At 40.5% G+C, this 22,728-nt stretch overlaps 1 protein-coding gene across 1 annotated transcript; it reads right to left on the reverse strand.

Annotated features, from left to right (window-relative positions):
- Positions 1 to 113: 113 nt before the first annotated feature.
- Positions 114 to 21,459, reverse strand: LOC131771291 (polycystin family receptor for egg jelly). Its single transcript, XM_059087065.2, has 24 exons — positions 21,336 to 21,459; positions 21,189 to 21,228; positions 19,377 to 19,632; positions 18,423 to 18,705; positions 17,642 to 17,801; positions 16,632 to 16,804; positions 13,284 to 16,551; positions 12,319 to 12,670; positions 11,322 to 11,767; positions 10,584 to 10,747; positions 10,223 to 10,393; positions 9,777 to 9,902; positions 8,980 to 9,150; positions 8,541 to 8,828; positions 7,431 to 8,078; positions 6,653 to 6,851; positions 6,182 to 6,342; positions 5,082 to 5,346; positions 3,653 to 4,732; positions 3,373 to 3,460; positions 2,935 to 3,112; positions 2,529 to 2,694; positions 1,981 to 2,178; positions 114 to 1,785 (listed from the first exon to the last, which is right to left on the reverse strand). The coding sequence occupies exons 1-24, from the start codon at positions 21,381 to 21,383 to the stop codon at positions 362 to 364; spliced, it is 10,353 nt and encodes a 3,450-aa protein (XP_058943048.2). The 5' UTR covers positions 21,384 to 21,459; the 3' UTR covers positions 114 to 361.
- Positions 21,460 to 22,728: the final 1,269 nt, after the last annotated feature.

Below are 22,728 nucleotides of genomic sequence, written 5' to 3' on the forward strand. Positions count from 1 at the left end.
TAAAAATGATTTTTGAAATTATGCAAAACTTAAGCTTAAAAAGTGGCTGGATGAATAAATATTTAATGGATATTTTCCCTGGCTAGACCGCCACACTTATGAGATGAATAATGATATTTTATGTACGATTATACTTTTGTAATAGTTCATTATTAACAGGATGATAAATTGCCGTGTTGTTACGAAAAGAAAGCTGATTCTTCTCGTAGTTCCCATACATAACCGCAAAGGCTGTGTAAATACACGCTAAGTTTTTCGATGCGTCATAGCTACAGCCCATAATTAGTCCAGCCTCATCAAAGTTAGAAAAGTAAAGAAATGCTGTTTCAATTTCAACACGAATTCAATTAGCACTGAATTTTTAAGCATCAGTCGAATTCCAAGGTTCAAAAATATCATCCTCGAAGTTCAAATTAATTGCTCCTTCACCAGCGTCAAACCGTTCAGCTGCAGCGTACATATCCTGGCGCAGCTGTTCCATCTGTTGCTCCTCGTGTAACTCAGCATCTGCCTGAGCGTAAGCAGCCTCAGCATTGACTCCCCACCTCCTCCCCACTATGTGATCCAGCAGGCGCTCCTCAGCCCACTCCTCACAATAAAAACCACTCAGCGATGTCTCCAGTCTTGTGAAGCGTTGCGCCACCAGATCCATTGGCTTAGACTTTCTCTTAGCTCTTAGCTTTTTCTTGTTATTCAGGGCCAGTAGGTCTTTATTAGTTTCTTCCTCGATGTCTTTCTTCTCCATCGGCTCCTCGGAGTCAATCATAACCTTGTTTGGCTGCATGCCGGTGAACTTCCTAAAGCGCCGGATCATAAAGTCGACAATCTCGTACTCGTTTTCTTGATCGTCGATGGACCCTTTCACTTCGGAGAACACGTCTAATACGATGGTCAAAAACATATTCATCAAAATGAATGTGCCAAAGACCATTATGGTGAAAAAGAATATGGGCCCAAGAATAGGAGCCGCTTCTTCGATAGCCCTGTAATCAAATGAGCCGAGTAAAATTCCCATCACAGTCTCGCAAGTAGAAACAAAGTTGTAAAAATCAGAAATGTCCTTGCCGAAAACCGCAAAAGCAAACAGCGAGTAAGAGAGGAAGAATACCAAGAAGACAACGGAAAATGCAGCCAAAGGACCGGCAGAGCCTCTTAAGGTTTGCGCCAGAATCGTAATACGACGGTTAAATCGTAGGAGCTTAATTCCTTTTATCCAAGCAGTGAACACCACCATGCTCACCATGTACATGAAAACTTCGTTCCAGGAAGCTACTCGGCCAAAACTGACGTATTTTCCTGGATTTTCTTCGAGGCTGGTAATTGCTTGGTTCACGAGCATCGTACGCGTGAAAAACATACCCACGCACGTGAACACCAATATGATCATCACAAATTCGATGTAGTTCCAGAACTCTTTGAAGTATCCCTTCCGAAGCCTGTACAGTTGCTTGAGCTCCTGATAAATGAACACAGCAAAGAAAAGGAGGATGAAAAACTCGCAAGCCACAAGAAATGATTCAAAACCACCTCCGAAGGTGAAAAGGCGAGCAATCTTCAGGTCAGTAAACAAGAACACTCCGTTGGTAGGGAGAAATTCTACAATTAGAGTCATAACGCAGAACAGATTTACTACAGGGTTATATGTGGCTATTTCTAAGATAACAGCGCGGGTTTGTGAATCAATCCATTTGTTTTCCTCCAGGGTCTGAATAATTTTCGTGGCGTTCTCTCTGGTGTATCCTAATTCTGCGACAAATCCTCCCCCACCATATGTCGACACGAATCCTAGGAGGATAAAAGAAGATTATGTAGAGATTATACAGGAAAGCAATAAATCTTAAATTTTATCCTATTTTGTTATCAGCGTTTAGAATGTGATTACGTAAAGAATAATGTCTCCAAAAATTAGAAGAAAAGAAACAGGAAAACAAGAGTTCTTAATAGGAAGTGTCTCCTATAAAAACTGTACACATGTCTCACCCATCACAGGTAATGTGTCCAGTTCATCCGATGTGTTGAATTCCCACGCCTGGTAAGTGAATGGCGGAATGTACAAGGACTCGTTTTTGAGTGGCTCCCATCCAATATCAAACTGGCCTTTCTCCTCGGCAAAAAAACCATACCAGTCATTGCATTCGTCGATGAAAGGTGTGAAGTCTGATGCTACCTCACAGGAGTCTGTTGCAAAGAATAAATCGCGCTATTAGTCTAAAGGTCTCTTTCTTACTATGAGTCACTCAAACTAAAATGATAACTATACGATTTCGCTTTTGCTACCCTGTGAAAACGTTTTTTTGGTGAAATCCGAGTGAGACTTCTCATCAGTTGCCATAAAGCCCTGCAGCGGGTGTAAATACGTAAGATTAACGCGCCCGTCCACTAACGCACTGAAGTGACCTTTTCTTGAAGACCAACTACTCTTAAACGACGTGGACGACCTCTCCTTTTTTTCACCACGATCTATTTTTTTTTTTTTTTCAGGATGTGCATTAAGATTTTTCTTACTCTCCAATAATTTAACAACCTACAGTTTTTAACTCTGAGCTGTCTCAGTCTTGCCATTCCCACAATGTATGCTGTCAAATCTGCAGTGTAGCCAGGCTCCGTGTCATCTCCATTATACAATGCTGTGGTGTACAAGGCATTCATCAGTGTCGTCTTGGCATACTGATAGAAATTTTCTCGGCTTCCAATCTACATGGGATCAGTAAAAATGGAACATGTGGTTAGTACATACAATAAAGGCTTCATACTCATCCTCTGCAAAGAGGGCTACAGCTGATATCCTGTGCAACTGTGTTAGGTAACTGCACGGTTGTTATTTTTTACCACGACAGTCAGGTATGCAGGTATGACCATGTTTTATGAACCGTAGCCTTTTAAACTATCGTGCCTATCACTTGTGTACAGCGGAGACCTGGACGACATGCTTACCGCTGAGAAGCTCTTTTGGCCTCCATGAACTCCCTCTACGAACGAATTATACATTTCTTCCCTAAAGGCAAAGGAAGTAGGATCCCTGTGAGAATAGCTGACAATGCACAGGCAGGCCACGAAAAACACGTACAACGCAACTTCCTTGATGATTGCATTCATTTTCATTTCTTTAAATCTGAAAAAAAAAAAAAAAAAAAAGAAAACGTATAATTCTGTTAAAAAGAAAGTTACCTCTTAGGAAAGTAAACGATCCATAACTATAAATAGATGTGTAAGAACGGCATTCGTCTCCATCGTTTTCAGGCCAAAAGCAATCAACGAAAAAAGAGAATTAGCTCTAAATCGCTTTCATTCAAATCCAACGACCCCTCGTTGGTTATTAGGGTCATGCTGATAAACTGATTCAAATGATTGAGCGGTTTTAAGTAAGTATACCTGAGTTGTCTGGCTTTCTCCAGTTTCGACTTGTCGGGTGGCTGTAAACGAATAAGCGTCTTTGGTTTCATTCTTCTGTCGCCGGATTCTGGAAAAAGGGAAAAGGGTTAAACGTTAGTTGGTAGTTTTGAGAGACGATACTTGAAATCATAGAGTGTGGTTCGTCACAATTTAACGTGAAAGAAAAAAGGGGAGAGGGGGCTCAGGGGAGACTTGCAGAATCTACAAGATGAGAAAGAAGCCGTGAACGGTTTGGTAAGGATACTGTGATCTTACTGACCTCTTGGACCGTCGTGTAGCCAGTCTTCGTCATCAAGCTTTTTCTTATCTCCTTCCTCTTCATCCTCTTCCTCCGCAGGTTTCTTAATGATAACTGCAATTATAAGTGCGACTGCGAGGATTTTGATGGGCTGACTGATAAGGACATCTTGGAAAAACGAGATCAACATGGATGAGATCCATTGAGCAGATTTTTCTTTACCAAATTGTAGTCCATAGAGGACACAGAAAAAAGCTGTTGTAAAACACGTCAGAAAGCAGATAACCCAGCCAATGTAAAGAAACCAATAGGGCAACAACCTCTTCTTCTTCTTCTTTTTCTTCTTCTGCTTTTTCTCCATCTCTTCTTTTCGCTCCTGTTTAGAGATTCTAAAACTAATATCTTCTGATTCGACACCCTCAGCTAATAGAATCTCATCGTTTACAGTCAAATTCGTTTTGGAGCTAAAGTCCAAAAATGTTTCCTCTTTTTTCGAGTCCCTTTGAAGGATTTCGATAAAATCGTTTTTGTTGTTTTTATTGAAGTCGAAGAAGCAGAAGAACAACTCTTGGAACCACCAACATGTTCTTTTACTGCGTCGCTCTCTGAGCTCTTCTTTCGTTGGCTTCGCTTCGACATTACGGAAGATTCCCACGATTAAGAGGTTAACAGGCACGACGATCAAGCTGCTCATAATACCAATCCCAATTTGAGCGGGACTAAAAGCCAGAGGTCCTATCTGTATGGTAGAGGCAGGATCGCTTTCTCCTCCAACCTGGTAAAACATGGCGTTTGTGATCATAGAACAGTACAAAAGGGTCAAACAGCAGCTAATGCGCTGAAGTCGCGTGAAACGACTTTTCGCTGGCCGCATGAAGACGGAGAACCAGAGATGGCCGTCTGCGAGGTTTTTCTGTGTAGTAGAGTAAAACAGGTGGTTGAAACTTGTCATTTCATCGAGGCCTGCCACAGGAATAAGTCTGTCGACTGCACCGTCGCCTTCCTCAACAGCGAGCCAACTCTCGCAGATGAACAAGAATTTCTTGTCGTTGTTGAGATCGTGAACCACGACACGACTGACATACCATGAAGGTGAGCGACCTACCGCCAAAAGGAAGGCATCAGAGTCAAAAACGGATGTGGTTTGATTTATGACCTGTACTATACTTTGGAAACTCGATATAACACAACTTTTAAGACTTTTATAATGGAAAGAAAGTTGGGTTGCTGTATCGCCAGGTCTGTTTTCGGTTTTGTTGTGCATAATGCGTACGCTTTCAATCCATTGAACGGTAGGAACGAGATTGATTAACCATTCATTAGCAAGCTAAATTATTTCATTTGACATTTTATTGCTACATAGGATCATACGATCAGTTTTGGAACATCTTTAATTCCTATTTGAAAGTCGTCATATAACTCACGAAAAATCTCACCAAAAATAATTTACCTCCGTTATTGTGCCACAGGTGCAAGTAGTTCAGCTCACCAAAACTTTCTGGGAACGTTGCCAAGAATACGTCGATCCCACGTCGCTGAAACGTCTTACGTTTAGGATCTTTAAGCAGACGGGGCTCACTTTCACCTTCATCTCCGGAGAGAATAAAACTGACTTCGGCTGTAGTTCCTGCACGTTTTCCGAACCCCGTGTAAACTGTTATCTCGTAATGGTATTGGTCAAATGACTCGTTGTCCTCCAGAGGAGTTACTCCTGCCTGAAATTTCCAAATATAATTGCAATTAAAAAAAAGAGGAGTTCACAACTGACTGGTACAAAGGAATCAGGGAATTTTGTTTTGTCCTGTACGAGGGAGTAAATGGGCCCTATAATCCAACAGATGTTGCGCGTAGAGACTGCGCTGTTAGGCTGAAGGTGCACGAGAGAGGAAATAATTCTGGAGTTGAAGCGTGAGAAAGCACAAGGAGAGCTCTCTTTTTAGTGAAGTTTCAATGCAACTCCGGGTATAACCCCTCCAATCTATCATTTCTGCTCCTAATGTGTATTATACAAAATCTCTTTCGATTTTAAATTTTAAATAACAATGTTTATCTTCCTCTCCTCCCTTTGTATTCTTTTTGTATTCACGCGCAGTGCGAGTGATTTCACAAATTAGCCAATCACGCCGAAGAACTCTTACCTTGACATTAAAAACCCGACGGTGACATTTTTTGCGTACTTTTGTTGTTTGTTTCCACGGAGTTTAGTTTGTTTTTGCATGAGCATTCGTTCGCGCAAATTTGTTATCCCTTAGTTTGGAATTTTAAGAAGTTTTGGAGTTTGTTATTTTAGCCAAATGTTGTGGTTCATTTAACAAGTTTAATACATATTTTCCACAGAGTTTGGACTCTGTTTTTTTTTTTCGTAAATGGATTTTTTTACAGCTACTCTTCCTCTTAACCAGTTATTTAAGAGGATACATTACGTTACGGACAAATCGGCCTCAGTATGCAACACGGAAACCGTGTAATTGTTTCCAGCTCTTAAAGATCTTCCTAGAGTGGACTTGAAGACTGGCCTATGGTCTCCGAGTTATTAAACGTCATTCATACCCGTTCAACATCCTTTAAATCTTCTCTGCGTGCATAAATAGCCAATACCAGGTAAACCCCAAATATTCCACAAACAACTGCCAAAGCGATAGGATTCTCCGCCAGGTTAGCGTTGAACACTTTGTTGAAGTCGATCGGGTTTGGCGCCACGAACATGCTACCTAACAAGTAACATTAACAATAAGTCACTACAACGACCAATCGAGAATCCATTGACGTGAATACATCCATCACCTACAGGCAATCGATTGGTTAGTCTAAGTGCAGTTATGTCTCAAATAATGTGTTAAAAATGTTACTGGAGTCAATAAAGATAGAACAGTGATGATAAAAAGTTTATAGGCAGACCTAAGGATAAGTGTATTAGAAATAGGTTTTCCCGCGTTTATATGAGCTGTTAACTTTTGCGCTTTGCAGTATCAAACATGCTAAAATATTAAGTTCTCACGAGAAAGAATAAGTGAAACTCACTCGCAATATTCACTTTGTTCACACTTTTTCTGAATCGTCGTCGCTTAATAACCTTTTTAACAGGCTGTGCATCCCCACTTGAGGCGGCTGCTGTCGGTGCCTCGGTTGTTGCTTCAACTTCTTCCTCAACCTCTTCCTCCTCGTCTTCTCCGGGTGTACATAAACAATGTGTGCTGTTAGCAATAGTCTTTGGTCCAACCTGGCGTTGGAAAGTTAAAATTTAAGCTAAGTATCATAAAGTATTGCAGTAATTGTGACATTTTGAATGAATTTTTTGCTGACTTCCTTTACACGTAGTCGCTGGAGTCAAGTTTATTTAAGTAGTTCTTCAGTGACTAGTCTGGCACTCGTCCTTTTTACCATTTTACCTTGTATACAAATCATGGTACTTAGAAAAATCATAAAGAGAAGCAAACTAGTTATCAAAGTTCATAAAAATCTTGATCAATGTTGGCGAAGAAGTACGCCATTAAGGCTCTTTTGGAACTCCTACAAAATGAATCAGTAAAACTAACAAAATATTTTCTAAAAATTGGACTGATCCAGCCTTTTCATAAAAAGAGGGCTTGCCTTGGTTTGTATGGCGTAGAACGAAGGGGAATATTATAACATTCTCAGGGAACGAGGCCAGTCCGTTGTAGTTGAGCTTTGATGAATTCATGAATTCTGTCGTTCATTTATTGGCACTTATTTCAACTCCTAATCGAAGAATAACACGATGATCACAGACCCTCCTGCGCCCCCCGTCCCAAAACAAAAATAAATCAAATATAGTTACCTTACAGCCTTTTGTTGTCCAAGTGTTTTTATCTTCATCAAACATTTTGCATGAAGGCAGATAGATTCGCATGGCATAGCTGGTGTTCGCGTCACTCAGCGCATCTTTGTTTATAGCTTTCACACCTAAATAAAACTGCTTGATTGTCACGTTAGCCAGCAGAGTTGCCATATCTGTACCATTATCGCTTTCGTTTTGTCCTCTAATGAGAAGAGGGTTGAGTAGCACATGCGGAATGACATACGTAAATGGGTGTGGCCGCTTCTTCATTTTCTTTGCTTCCGCCTGAGTCGGGAAAGTGTGCGCAAAATCGTAATGGTTTGCAGTTGGTTTTTTTTCGTACCTCACCGCCACCATAAATTTGATATCTGGGTGAAAGAATTTCATCTCTATGGCAACGGCGGCCTCTATACTTGAACGATTGAATTTATGAATACGCATTGGAGGGTCGTCGTCTGCATAGTGATTGAGCTCCATGGGTTTAACGGGGTTTATCTTGAGGTTTCGGGGAACGAACATTTCCAATTGTTGCCCTGCTAGATTCAGCGGCTTGCCGTTACCATCAGTGAGTGATAATCCAACTGTTTTGGAATTCAAATCGCTAGAACTGTTATCCCATGCAAACGGGTTCTTGTCCATCGCAGAAAGCTAAGTAGACAAATTAGGTTGAACACGGTTACGGGAAGGACAGACCTTACGTAAAAGCTTTGAAAGTACTCATCAAACCTGGATGCGTGTGACGCTTTAACATACATTTGAATCTGCAAACTTCTTTGAGAGGTAAACTATCCGATAAGCTCAACAGGACACTACAGCTTCGTCTCCCAACAGGGAATTTTGAGCTCAATCTCGAGACAATTCACATGATTCCTCTTTAAATGACGTTAGTTGAAGGCACACACACAAGAATAAAACAAGTCAATGGTTCAGCCGTTTGCCTGTTTTACCAAAGAATTCAAGAACAAAACAGCGCCAGTAACGTGTTGTTTCGACATCAAAAATCAAATCTAGCCATGTTTACATTTCGGCTCGCTAAATAAGACGCACGGAGTGACTAAAAGATGATACATGAAAAGAATGACAGATTTTTTCATTAATTGATGTACAGACCGTCGAGCCAATGGCGCTTGTAGCTCCATCTTCCACGGAGGCATTAGCTCCTCCAAAGATCGCCATAGGGTCGGGTAATTTGACTCCACCCATTCCCTCCCCTTCCTCGGCATCTTCGTCGTCATTCTCGCCACCGATGTCATCCAAAGTCTTCCTTCCAACAGACATATCCAAATTTGGCGATGATATCGACTTTGGTTTGTCTCCTGCAGCAAGCTGCTTCATAAGGGCACCACTGACTTTGTCTACCACGCCAAGAGCGTTTTTGGTATTGTTTCGACTTTTGCTCTATGGAAGTAATGATAAAATTGATAGATAAAACATTCTAACATTGCTCGGTCGTAATAATGAGTTCTAAGCTAAGTAGTTACGATAACCACACTCAGATTTTGATAGTAAAAATAATGATAATCATGTGGATAACGATAATAACACATACTGGATCTCCCGAAGACGTTCCATTAGCGGCTTTTTGATATGAGTCAATCGACGCTCCTACTACATTGCCAATAGCGGAGCCCAGGCTTTTTGCTACATTTTCCACGTCACGTGCGCTGTCACTACTCGTTAGGAAGTCACCCATTTCTCCTAACGCATTCACTGTAGCGTTCTGTTAAAAAAGAAAAAAAAACCGGTATGACGTGTTTGCTCAAATGTTGAAATGCCTTTGCATTTATTTCAAAGTTGGTCCGGCGAATCTAGTATTCATCAACGGTGCGGAATTTCTGTCCCTTTTCCTGGCTGATTTTTTTTATCATTCATCCTTCGTGACTCCTCTTCAGTTACTATAACCTGACGATAGTTCATCTCCGAGGACCATCTCTTTGCGTAAATTATTACTGTCGTTTACGGCTTTTGTATCGTACTGCGATGAAAACAAGACTGAAATAAAGTACACGAATTATTACAACACAAAGATGAACGTTGGTGTTTTTGTTTCGTTCTACAGTACTTAATTATGTCCAGTTCTTGTCCTTTGAACATCATCATTTCAAAATTGAAAAAAGCAGCATTTAAATTAGCAGTATATCACGGCTGTGCCATCCACAAGTTGTACCACAAGTAAACGGCACGACCCTCGTCGCGCACACGCGCCCCAATCCTCTTGGCGCTCCATCTCTCCCTTTTTTTTATTTTCATCTATTTCGCGTTCTGCGTATTGATATCTTAACACTATTACATAGCATGATTACTAAATGAATAAAAATATTTAAATGCATCACTGCACTCGTTTACCTGAGCGTCCTCGTCCACCTCACCAGTCGCTGATGTCAGTGAGTTGAGAGCTTCTCCCTTCATGGCTACACCGTCAAAATCTTTGACAGGGAGCTGACTTAACTGACCAGCTACCTTGCCACGGAACTGAAAACCAATACACAGTCTAAAGTTCTTGCAGCTATACTGAGATGAGGTCTCATGAGGCTCAATTGACAGCGTTTTCTCAGAGTAACTATTTCAACTGCAAGAGTATCAACTACAAAGATGGTCAAAATAGAAGGAAGAAATTGACTTTGATGCTTTCAGGTTGGATTCCACCCACCCCACCCCCAAAAAAGCAGTCTCTCGGTGGAAGGTGATCTTGAATTGAAACATTAATTTTCAATCGCATATCTCAGCGACTTTTAGAAGGTTGACGGAAGGGACGAGGCAAAAATGAGACATGATATACGACAATTACATACCGCGGCCCTTTCTCCCGCACCATCGTCTCCTTCCTTGCCAGCTTTAGCGTTCAACACAGAGCTTGCCGCTCCTGCTAGTTGAACCGCTTTTTGGTCTCCTCCCTCGTCGCCAGCAGCGTCCTGCATGTCTCCGAACACTTGATCGTAATCCACAGAGACGGGTTCTAGAACCTGGAGAGATCGCAAGAGAAAGGGGTGAGGGGTTTCCTTCCACAACATGCTCAAAAGTTTCAGTGTTCATGTGGGTCAAACAAGCAAGACATTCTTATTGTTGTTCCCTCTAGAACCGAATAATTGTGTGCCGCATAAACTGAAAGGGAAAAGTAACGTTCGTTAAAAATTTGAGGCTCTCGATACGTACCCGCACAGAAAACTGAGTTTCTGCGCTCAGTAAATAGGCGTCCATGACTTTCACTCTGACTTCTAGCGTGTAATTGTGTTCCGGTTTGCCAAGGGGAAATACCGATGTCATATTCTTCTCAAGACCCGCAGATAAAGGAATAATTTCTTCTCCATTCTTAAGCTCTGTAAAGCATGAAGAAGATTGACCGTTTGTGTTGAGTTAGAGTAATGTATACTCATTAAACCCCTTTCTTAAAGTTTTTCATCAGTAGGAGAAAAAGAGGAAGATGAGTGAGGTTTCATGTACTTAGGAGACTGACGATTACATCGTGCCTTGATCTGTGCTCGAACAAATCAAATAAGAAAGAGGTACATCTGAAACAGCAATTCCCCAGAGATGGCTCCGTTGGCCGGGTCGCTGGAAACTCCATTAAAAAATTGCAAGTAAAACTAAACTTGACCCTGGCTTAGTTACAAACAAAAACAACTCGTTGCCATAAAATTAGATCTTGACTAGTCATGGCTGATTAAATTTTGAACAATTCGGTCCATGGGGTCTCGCGTTAGAAGTTACGTGTTAGCAAAATATTTCTTACTTTCAACCGTTGCGCTGTCATTCTCGCCATGATCAATTCTTAAGTTGGATTGCTGGTTTTTTTTTGTCATCATTCGCCGATACTGCTTTACTCGTACTCTGAAAGTTTTTCTCGACAATTCTCAGACTCACACTATCTCTGACCCTTTTAATCAGTCCTACCTATCAAATAAGAAAGAGGTACATCTGGATCCGACCATCCTTCGCATACGACATTAAACAGAGTTTCCAAAGCAAAGCCTTCAGACACAGGGACACTGCACGTGCCCCCTGATGGGGCAATGTTCATAGTCATCTCCTCTATTACATAACCTCCTGGATACCCTCCTGGTCTCCAGGCATTAAGTTGTAGTCTGTACGTGCGTCCGGGTATCAGATATCCAGCCTCGATAATCAAACTTGATGCTTCCAGTCCTGTGGCTTGGGTATAATCCGTCCAGTCCGTTTTCTCCTCCCAGGCACTCTCGTCATCTTTCTTTGCTTCTTCGAGCAGCAGGGAGAGTTTCCACTGATACCCAAGGCGGTCACTAAGCCCGCAGTCGATGCACCGACTCTCCATGATCAGTCGTTTGAAAGGGTTTTTCTTTGCAAGCACATTGAACACATACCTGGAGAGCAAACATGAATACGTTATATTTGCATGCGAGTTTGATGCATTCATCAAAAAAGGGTCAATATAACTGTTGACAAAAGTTTCATTAAGTCAAATGAGACTGAAAGGTTTACCCGGTACAATGACCTATTCCTTGTCTCGTCGGATGATTACGGCGGTACACGAGAAATCTCGTTCTTTTGCCGATTGGACATGTTCTTAGTGAAACAAATTCATTGGCTTTACTACCCTTTTTCCTTTTGATTGCAACAATTGTCTTCTTTTTGTTTTTGAAAAAGAAAATTGAGAGACTAACAGATAAACATCTAAGTGAATCGAAAACAAGAACAAACGCAAATTCGTCCTCCTTAGAGATATGACTTTTCTCACATTGAAAGATGTACTATTTTCAATCGCATCTAGGAAATTGTTTCAGAGTAGGAAAGATTGTGGTGCTTTTTTTCCAAACCAAGTTTAGTAATGGACTCTCCACTGCTACGAGTGAAATAAAATAAGGTAAAACGAAATTAGCCGACATTAGCAGCTTAAACTAAGATTTGAACTCACTCTATCACCATGGTCGGCGGTTGTCCTTGTAGAACTTCGACCCTTTGGTCGTAGTGGCTCCTGCGTGTATCCTTCTTCACTATTACTCTGAAATCATACATAGTGTTTTGATAGAAGTCTCCCGTGAACACTGAAGCTATTTCATTATCGCCACCAAAAACGTATGTCCCATTTTCCCAACATCCACCATTTTCACCTGGCAACGAAGTGGTTGCCGGGAACTCTTCATTTACCTTCTTACACATCCAAGTGTACTCGATGCCATTCTTGTCATCTGGAAAATCTGGGTCATTAGAGTCAGACGCATCCAAAATTAAGGGTAATTGATAGCCAACGGAACGCTTGAAACTACCTGAAATACATAGAAAGAATCCTATTTACATGCATATGATCATGCGTGCAATTGAATTTTAACTAACATCCCTTTTGTTACATTACAGCCGTACACTTTGCAACTCAGTCAACCTACTGGTGACTTTACATTCCCATTTCTTTTAATTCCATCGGTACATTTAATTAGGGGCCCTGGGGGCTGCGGTTCCCCTCCTGAGGAACATAATTTCCTCATTTTCAAAATCGCCGTTTGAATGGCATCACGTAAGGCTTCAGGCTAAAATGCACCATGAATGTCTTGTCAAAGCTGTTTTTTTATTTTCCTTTTTCTAACCTCTTTTTCTGAATTCTCTGATTCCAACCAAGTTCTCTAAGGCTGCCCTTACAGTTCGACGGTATATTTAACAAATTACTCAAATAAAGCTGTTTTTTGATGAGTTTGTATGAAAGACCGCCATACCCCCCACAAAAATAGCTTATCTCATCGTTCTCCCCTGAATGGAATTTTATTCAGGACATATTTGCTTCTTAAGGCGCTAAAGATAGAAATGAAGAGAGAGCTACAAAAACTTGAATGGCCACGAGATGTATAAACTTGAAATTAAGGTACGAGCTGTTTTTTCTCCTCATACCTCTTATTACTGCGGTCATTTCAGAACGCTTTACTTCAATCCATACACTGTCCGTGCCGGAGAATTCCGACAAGTCCCGATCCTTTCCGATAAAACTGACTGTGAGCTTAAACTTGATATAACCGAACGGAAGCCTCCTTTCTTTTATGAGCAAATCTGCCAACCGCAAAGCGTCCACCGTAACGGGAGTTTTAAGAATACGCACAAGGTCCACAGACAAATCCGGAATTGGAATGCTTTCGTTATTTGGGTCGTCATAGGTTACGAGGAAGACACCCCAAGTAAAGACAGTACTGGCGGCCACAGGACACCTAGAGGAAACTTCGTGCATTAAGGTAAGCATTTGAGACTTTTGAATCTTATCTGGCGGATCTTTGAAATCTTCTCCAACAATTTTCACTGTAGGTATATTGCATGGACTGGTAGTAATATTCACAAGAGCGCTTGCAACTTTCTTTGAGACAGTGTTGTAAGCTGAAAGCTTTACAGGGTACGACCCCATGTCATCGTATTCATGAATAAGCTCAACTTTAGTCTGGTTGGAATTCAACTCAAGAAATTTGTTATTAAGGGGTAGTAATGAAGGTCTGCAGCGTGGCTCACCCATGAACGTTACGTGCGAATCCTGAAAATCCAAAGTCAGACATGTGTCTGTTCCAGGCTCCTCGATATAAATGGTGAAATACGTTGGGTCGCCGTAATACGTCGGAAAACTAGCGTTCATCGATATCTTTTCGACCGCTTTCTCTGTAACAATGTCTTTGATGGCATGCATTGTAGCTAAAATATTATCTACAGTCACTCCAGCTGTGTAAATCCCAGAACGGTTGTACACATGTGTTGTGTATGGTTCCAAAGTGACATTTAGTGGCGATCCATCCCCGAAGTCCCATGTATAACGTACATCTTTGGCTTGCATCGTGACGTTAAAAAACACAGTTTCCGTGGAACGGAAAAAGTTTTTCAACTCTCCGAAGCCTTCCGTTCGTACTCCTTCTTCAATTCGCATCACACTGATACTGACATCTCTGATCTCTTGTACATCGATATCCGCTGTTAGAACGAGACTGCTAACATTGTTGGAAATGTTTACCGATGCTGTAAAGATCCCCTCCCATCTATACGTGTGCCTCTTTACAAACAGCTGTGAAGCTGAAATTATAAAAGGCGCACTCTGTGTGAGACCGGATCCATCCGCAAAATTCCAAACACTGACCGCATCAGTCGGAGGCGTCACATTGGCTACTAAACTCAGGCTGAATATGGCTATACCGGGGTTTAGCCTTATAGGGCTGTTTGTCGAGAGAGAAAGGCTTGCTACTGGATTCTCAACGACTAAAGCTTCGGCTAAGTCCACAAAAACAGGTGACAAAGAATTTGAAACTGTAACCCTCACGGGAAATGTACCTTGTCTAGCAAATGCATGATAGCTGGATAAAAGTTTGTTTTGGTCCGCCAAAGTACGGTAGATTGTGTCTGTGCTACCATCGCTATAGTCCCAAACGTATGTTATCCGGGAACCCTCCTTAATTCCGATGTTAATAGCAACGCTTTCATGCACTCGGATGAACCTTTTCTGGCTTGTTACCGTCACGCCTTTAATAGGAATGTCCACATCGTGAATGTCTGTGACTTCCGCTTCTCCCAGACGATTATGACACTTTACAGAGATGTTGTAAGAGCCAATCGCTGGATAATAATGGAAAAGAGGCTTGTTGAGGTGTGTGTAGTCGATCCCAAGCGTGTCTCCGTCTCCAAAGTAAATAGTGCAGAAAAAAACTGTTCCCGTTGCCATGTGAACAGTGATCCCTGAGTCGTTCTTAAAAACGGCAGGATCAGCACTTAAGGTGAGTCCTGTGATGTTTTCAATATTCTGGACCACGACCGTTGCGTTGAGAAGTCGCTTGACCGAATTGACAGCATTATAACATGTGATCTCTACCTTGTAAACTCCAACCTCGTTATAGACATGGCTCGTGCTGTAATCGTTACTTACTCTCGGTGGTGTCCCATCCTTGAAATCGAACGAACACCTAACGTTGGTACCATTGCGCACGACACGGTTAACACTGACTGTATCGCCCACAGCAAAGTAAACATTCTGCGTGACATGAGCAGCAGGAAGACTGAATTCCACCTCTGAAACTGGGATTTCAATAACCGCCTGGGAAATTATGGAAATATTCGGACCAACCAGGTTGAAAGCAAAAACAGAGACTGTATAGTTTCCTACAGCGGAATACAGATGAGTAGTGGAGCAGTTGCGACTTTCATCCAATGTAGTGGCTTTTTCATATCGGGGACTGCCATCTCCAAAGTCCACCACGTAAGTTATATTAGTACCTTCGGCTGCTTCCCACTTGATTTCACTCGGCAAACCAAGTGCCTTAGCTTCGATTGGATTCGAAAATCTGAAACCTTTTATGAAATCGAAGGCAGCGATAACTGAATGTAAAACTATTTTGTTCACAGAGTTTGCAACAGTGAGTTTTATGTAGAAAGTCCCAGACGAAGTATACCTGTGAGTTGTTGAGTTTAGCTGTGTGCGCACAATGCTTCCATCTCCAAAGACCCATATGTGAGTGACGTTGGAACCAGAATGCCAAGGAACATCAAACACAACTGATTCGTGAGTGTTCACGATGCTTCGATGGCTCATCGTGACGTCCTCGCCCACAGGAATATCCACTGCCACTAGCACAGTTTGCGTGACGTTCGAGATCAAGTGTTTAACACCGGTGGATTTGTATAAATGCCGTATGACAAAGTGCGCGGCATGAACATAGTGCGCTGCCACGATATAGTGCCTGTGATGCATGCTGGGATTGCTGGACCTAAGCAGGTTGTCCCCTATCTGTGGGTTGGTGTGGTACTCGAATTCGAAAGCTGCTCCGTCAGCTGGATTAATCTCTCTAAATGCGAGATCCCCGCCGGCGGAAATCCAACCAAGAACATCTCCTTGTCTCACGGAGGGCTGCTCGTTCGTCGGTAAAGTCTTAATATGATGACCCACGGTTTCAATAGTAATCAGGTTCTCAGATATGAGCTCATAATCCGCCCTGGGTACGTTGGTCTGATGCGGCACTAGTGGAGCACATGTTTTTCTTGTCTCTGTGATATTTGCTATGCAGCGCCTTCTGAAGATGCAGAAAATCTCAGAAGGTTGGCACTTGTTCTTGGTGGAAGGATTACAAGTTTCACCGTCCAGCACACACGACTTGTTGGACAGACAATACTTTTCGCCAGCGTTGCAGCGAGGACGGAATATCTACGGATATAATTCATAATTTGAATTAACTCGTCACATGTTAGTTATCTCAAGCTGGGGAGAAAATTAACAATACTTACCTGTAATCTTACGTTTCCTATCTTTGCTCCTTCAAACTCGAATTCAGTGACTGTGCCATCATGTCGGAACTCATAAGCTGGTGATACGATCGTCCCTTGAGGGCTTGGCAAGATTGAATGAAATGTGTCATTATTGCGAGGAATTTCTGGCCCAGCGTTGTAATAACGAGAACCTAGTAAAAAAGGTGACTAGGTAAAACAGTGCTCAGCACATAGGAGTAGAGCGATGTATATATTGTGGGAGGAAAAAGACAAATAAACTACCAGTCCATTCCTACAGACCTGTTTCGTGGTTGCCCACTCATCAGGGGATTTAAACACTCTGCGTGACATGAGCAGCAGGAAGACTGAATTCCACCCCTGAAACTAGGATTTCAATAACCACTCGGGAAATTATGGATTTAAAATCCCCTGATGAGTGGGCAACCACGAAACAGGTCTGTAGGGATGAACTGGTAGTTTATTTGTCTTTTTCCTCCCACAATATATATACATATATGTGTGTGTGTGTGTGTGTGTGTGTGTGTGTGTGTGTATATACATATATATATATATATATACATATATATATATATAGAGTCACAGAGAATCGATGCGTCCTCTTTGATTCTTTCACTTACATATACTCAGCTCTGCTACCACAGCATTGAGCACTTTATGCCAAGGTAGACTCTACCCCCACATTCATGTTTTGAAAGTTGGAAGAAGTAGTGACTTCCTGTCGTTTCAATTCATAAAACATTTTATCGGCGAAAACAAGTCTAGAAATCTTCCACCGCAATATCGACAAGTGGAAAATCGATTAAAAAAACTTTTAAATTGGATACGAGATTGATATGGCCAACTCAGTGTTACGTGCTTCGTGGCTGTTTATCATCTTTTATCCAACACGTCCTCATCGGATAACTATGAAATTAACACAGACGATGAGAAAATGGTACGAATATACATAGCAATAAGCTATGAATTACGTTTTGTTTCAACTGGCTTAAGTGATTAAAGGTACTCACTCAAAGATATGAACTCATAGCTTCCATCACCAAAGAAGAAAGTGTTGTTGATTCGTGAGCCCCGGATGAGTGAACCATTGCATTCTATCCAGGATCCCAAGGGAACCGAGTGTGGGCAGAGCAGTTCTATGGGCCCCATTGGATCATCGATGTCATACATCTAGCAAAAGGAAATATTCATGTGAAACTCGGTGTTAAAATCTGTATTTCAACTGACGTGAAACAAGTATTACTTGTTCAAGTGTGCCTTCCAAATTTTCGAAATGCATCATTACAGGCAAATGGAACGAAAACTTTAATAATTTAAAAATCTTTTGAGCTACGCCCCTCTGTTGTCTGTGTTATGAGTGAGAGAAACTGTGGTTGGTCCAGATAGCACACCCCACCCTCTAAAAAAAGATGTTCGGCCAGAACCAATCTTATGTTGGTCACCGCGTTTTCCTGCTCATGTGTCAACTTTTAATGCTAAATGGCCTCTTTGTGTATTTTCATGCTGATACACTTATACCCCATTCACGCCAAAGCTTATACATGTTTGCTGTTTCGCTATTTTGCTGTTTGCCATTTTGTTAAACATGGTTGAAAATTTTTTTCTTCATGGCAGCTGCTTAAACCGTTTTTGTTGCCTTAAATTAAGCACATTTGAAATAAAAAGTTAGTGACTACTTGAAACCGATAGAAAATTAAGTTTTTTAATTCTCTGTTTCTGATTTTCATTCAGTTAAACCTGGTTTAACTACACGTGTTTTGCTGGTGTGCATGAGGTATTAATTAATGTTACCTGTGAAACAGTTATTGATCCCGTAACAGGATTGGTTGCTGTCATGGAAACAATGTATGATCCTGGCTGGTCGTAGATATGACGAACTTGAGGCACGTTCGATGGCTCTAACGATTTCGAACCATCACCGAGGTCGAAAGAGAACGTAACGTTCATTCCATTGGTCAAATTCCCGGATATTGTGACTGGTTTCAGCACTGGCAAATGACGTGTGTTCATAAGACTCAAACCCAGTATCCTCTCAGATGCCGAGTATATGCTGTTTCTTAATCGACCACCGCATCTGAGGGAGGTGAGGAATAACAAAACCATTGTATGTACCATTTTACCTTAAATTAAATTCATCAGGTAAGCTGAAATCCTGTATAGAGGCAGACACTAGCAAATTTCCCAAAATTAACCGAAAAAAAACTGTATTGAGCGTTCAGCTTGATGAGAGATCTATAAAGTCTACAAATATTCCGATTATTCGGTCACAACTTACAATCCCCTTTAATCAATTTTGCCTCACTTAAATACACTTCAAAACATAATTATTTATAGTTAACATACAGTCAATTAGTCGTTCTGAACGCATTCTTAAAGATACGACACTACAACATCAGAGTTGCAATTCTGATTATTTTAAATTTAAAACTACATTCTATACGTTTAGCAGATGTGGTATATCTACCCGATACTGGAAAATTGGAAATATTGCTGAATACTCACTCTACTCTGTATTAAAAAATTAACAACTAGCTTTATTGTGCAATCTATCAAAGCGAAACTAGCAGAAGATTTTGTCTGGCTTCCAGTCTACAGGTTTTCCTCTCATAATGTGCAAAATAGTTTTTTTTTATCGCTTTTTGACATGTGACAAGATATATTGTTCGATGAGAACTTTGGATTGACCCTAACCTTAAGCATGCTTTTCTGTTTCTCCCCAGATAATTCTTATCTTTCATGCCTTACCTAAGCCATTCTTGTGCTTCGTTAGTCCAGCTCTCAGAACCAGGACACTTCATATCACATTCAGAATCATTAACTGCCTCGACTGGTAATGAGTTTGCGCAGAGACAGATATCTCCCTCCTCTAGGGCAGCATAATGGTATTTCCTACCGCACTGCCGCAGGCAATGCAGTGGACTAATATCTTGCATATCATAATCTCCCGGACTGGAGATAAACAAACGTTCCTCTTCGTTGATGGCAAAACAACCCTTGTACTCTAAATGAAGAGGAAAACGTCATATTATGATCTAACAAAATCACTCTCTTTGAGTATACTACTAGCCAAATAAGAGGCCGACCACCATAACTAATCTCAGGTTACTCTCAACATTTCTTGAATTTCACGGGCTGACGGTTCACGGCAACTGATTCAAACTCCTGGCATACAGATGTAAGTTAGAGTGAAATGTCTCTCCTAAGAGCACAATGTAACGACCCCATTCTAACTTGGCCGCAATCTAGGTAACTAACCAGGGTGTAGCACAATGGAAAAACGCCACTAGAGTTGAGACGTTAAACCAGTGAGGAAATCAACGAAGCTGTCATGTACTGAAAACGGGGAATTTAAGCTTGACTTCGTTTGAAGATAATATGTACGTAATCCCTTTTTTCAGCTATGTCAATAAAATGCTTCATCTTCATCGAAACATAAGATCACATATCGTGCACCAACAGTTCACAGAACTCTACTGCACAGAGCGCTTATTCAGTTACCTTAATACAATTATTTCTTTTTGTTTTTGCTTGCGCTTTACACATGTCTACCTTTATTTGGTTTTTTTCTCTTGTATCTGGCAATTTTAATTTTTGAGCTGTTAGAAAGAAAATGATTATGAATGAACTGAAAAATGTTTATTTTAGAGAGAATACGATAAATTTTTAAAAAGCCGGTCTCTATGTTCTCAACTACCGAATTTTCCAGTAATTTCTCCGCCAAAGGAAAAATAACCGACCGTCAGTCACATGCATTGTTTTTTTTTGAAGAAGAATTAAACACATCTTCAAAAAAGTAGGCTGTTGTAAATCTAAGCTGGTTTATAATACTATCGGTCAGATCTGTACCTCGCCTTGGAAAGCTTTTATAAATGTGCTCATGAAAAAGTGTGATAATTTTGTGATAATGCTTCTTTTGGTGTAAGCAAATGTTGGCAGTTGTGCCAAAGAAATCAATAATTTACAGAGCACAGTAATAGGCTATCAGCAATTTTACCTTAATTATTTAACATATCTTCCCTAACGACCCACTGGTTGATAAATTTTTCATGATTCAAAATTTCCAAAATTTTCCTCTCTTGAAACCAAACTGTGTAACTAATGCTCTAAAATCTATTTAATTAATGATTATTAATAGAGAAGGTACACTGAATTTTGGTTTAAATTTACGTCCTCGTGTACAATTTGACATTCTTACAAACCTCAGTTTCGCTTAACGAAAAACGAAACAGAAAAACTTTTCTTTTTTCGACGTTTGATGGTCAAATTTACAGTGGTCTCCTTTCCTTAAAATATTGGTATTTTGTTCACTGGGGACTTAATATTTGATATCAATTTTTAGAGTGAAACTCTATCTGTGTGATTGAAGTTTCGTGTATTGGTAGGAAGGCATTCACTTCAGGAGGAGAAACCCATTTATCGTTAACAGTTAAGTAGAAGAATTGTCGCCACGAGCTTAAGTCTTAGTTAAGACTATTTTTTTTCCCTTTAGACCGTTTAGCAATTATATCTGTTCGTATTTTGAGAGGACAAAAAAAAATAAACTTAAGTATACATTACCTTCGGGTCGTACTTGCTTTCTTAGAGTCGAAACTCGAACCTATGAAGGTGAGAGAAGAAGATTTAGTAACAAAATTAATGAACCTTCACAGACAATTCAAACAAGAAACATGGCATGTGACATCAGGTGAAAAATTTACTTCTTACAGTAAAAAATGCTAAAAGAATGAAACATCCCACGTAGATATAATTCATTTCTTCAGATTCTTGCGGCAAAGAGTGCCTTGTCTATAGCTCAGTTAGGAAAGACGAAATACCCGCGAACTACTCAACCTTCTTCAGCTTGAGTGCTTATCACGGAAAAGTTGCCAATTTGAAAAAATCTGCAAACTCATTAGGTTTTGATTGGTGAAGTTAAGAAAAATGATCGTTCATTATTAACAACTGATTAGCTCTTATCCGGCCAATCAGGATTTTATGTTGAACTAATTAGCGACTGTTTATTGCTTTTACCTGACATTGCAATGAACCACATAAAAATTTCTTTTTGTTCATTAAACTTAGATTTTGTGAAAAAATTGTCATGTTCTGACGACTACTCAAAGAAAATCTACTATCTCTATCTGAGTGGGGATATCTAAACTAAGTGATCGCCAATTACTTCTCGCTGATTCATGAATAAAAAGTGTCAAACAAACACTTTTAAGACTGAAAAAAAAAATTGAAGAGATAAAATTTTTATTACTCCGCGGGGTGTCTGAGCCATCTCCTATTCACAATAAAAATTTTGCAAAAGTATTTTATAGAAAAGAAATAAAGCTACGTAGACAGTCTATTGTGCAATTGCCATATGCGGTTTTTGAAATGACATATTTTGCCTATAGAAATTAGCTAAAACAACTGGAAATAGGATTCTTTTAAGAGAAAATTAATGAGTGGTCCATTTTAGGGGCAACCAGTATTCAACTCTTACCAAATATTATTCAGTTAAAGATCAAGAAAAAGGCGCCGTGTTTTCACTTCCAGAATGAAAACTGTAAACCTGTCCTATTCGCTTCCGATCAAAAGCAGGAAAAAATAATAGTAAATGTGGCACTATTTAAACAAGGTTCAATCATGAAATCACATATTATCCAGATTATTCCGTTGGAGGCTTGTATGTAGCGTGCCATCAATACCGGCCTTTCAGAAGCCAATCAAAAAATTTCTATAGGAACTGAAATAATAAGGATGAAATTAGATAGCATAACTTTGAAAGAATTGTCACAGAAACAAGGAGTTTTTGGTTGTTCAGACTTAGTTAAAGGTTTCAAGGATTTCTGCAATAGCGAAAGACGTGGTTGGCGAGAAGGGGAGGGTTCTGAGTTCATTCGTCTTGTCAATCTTTTGTCAATCTTCAGGCCGTACAGGCCTGAATTTTTTTCACGCCTTATTTTCACTACTGCCTAAGTAGTGCACATCACTGCGAGGATCACTTTCATTCACCTTTTCATCATTGTATAGTACTAGATTCGTGCGTAGTTGGTAGGAAGGTTGTTATCACCTGGTGAGTCATTCGTACTTGACAGGATCTTATCCGTTTACAGTAGAGCATTTTTAC

This window comes from Pocillopora verrucosa, chromosome 2, assembly GCF_036669915.1.
Source record: "Pocillopora verrucosa isolate sample1 chromosome 2, ASM3666991v2, whole genome shotgun sequence".
Taxonomy (NCBI): Eukaryota; Metazoa; Cnidaria; class Anthozoa; order Scleractinia; family Pocilloporidae; genus Pocillopora; species Pocillopora verrucosa.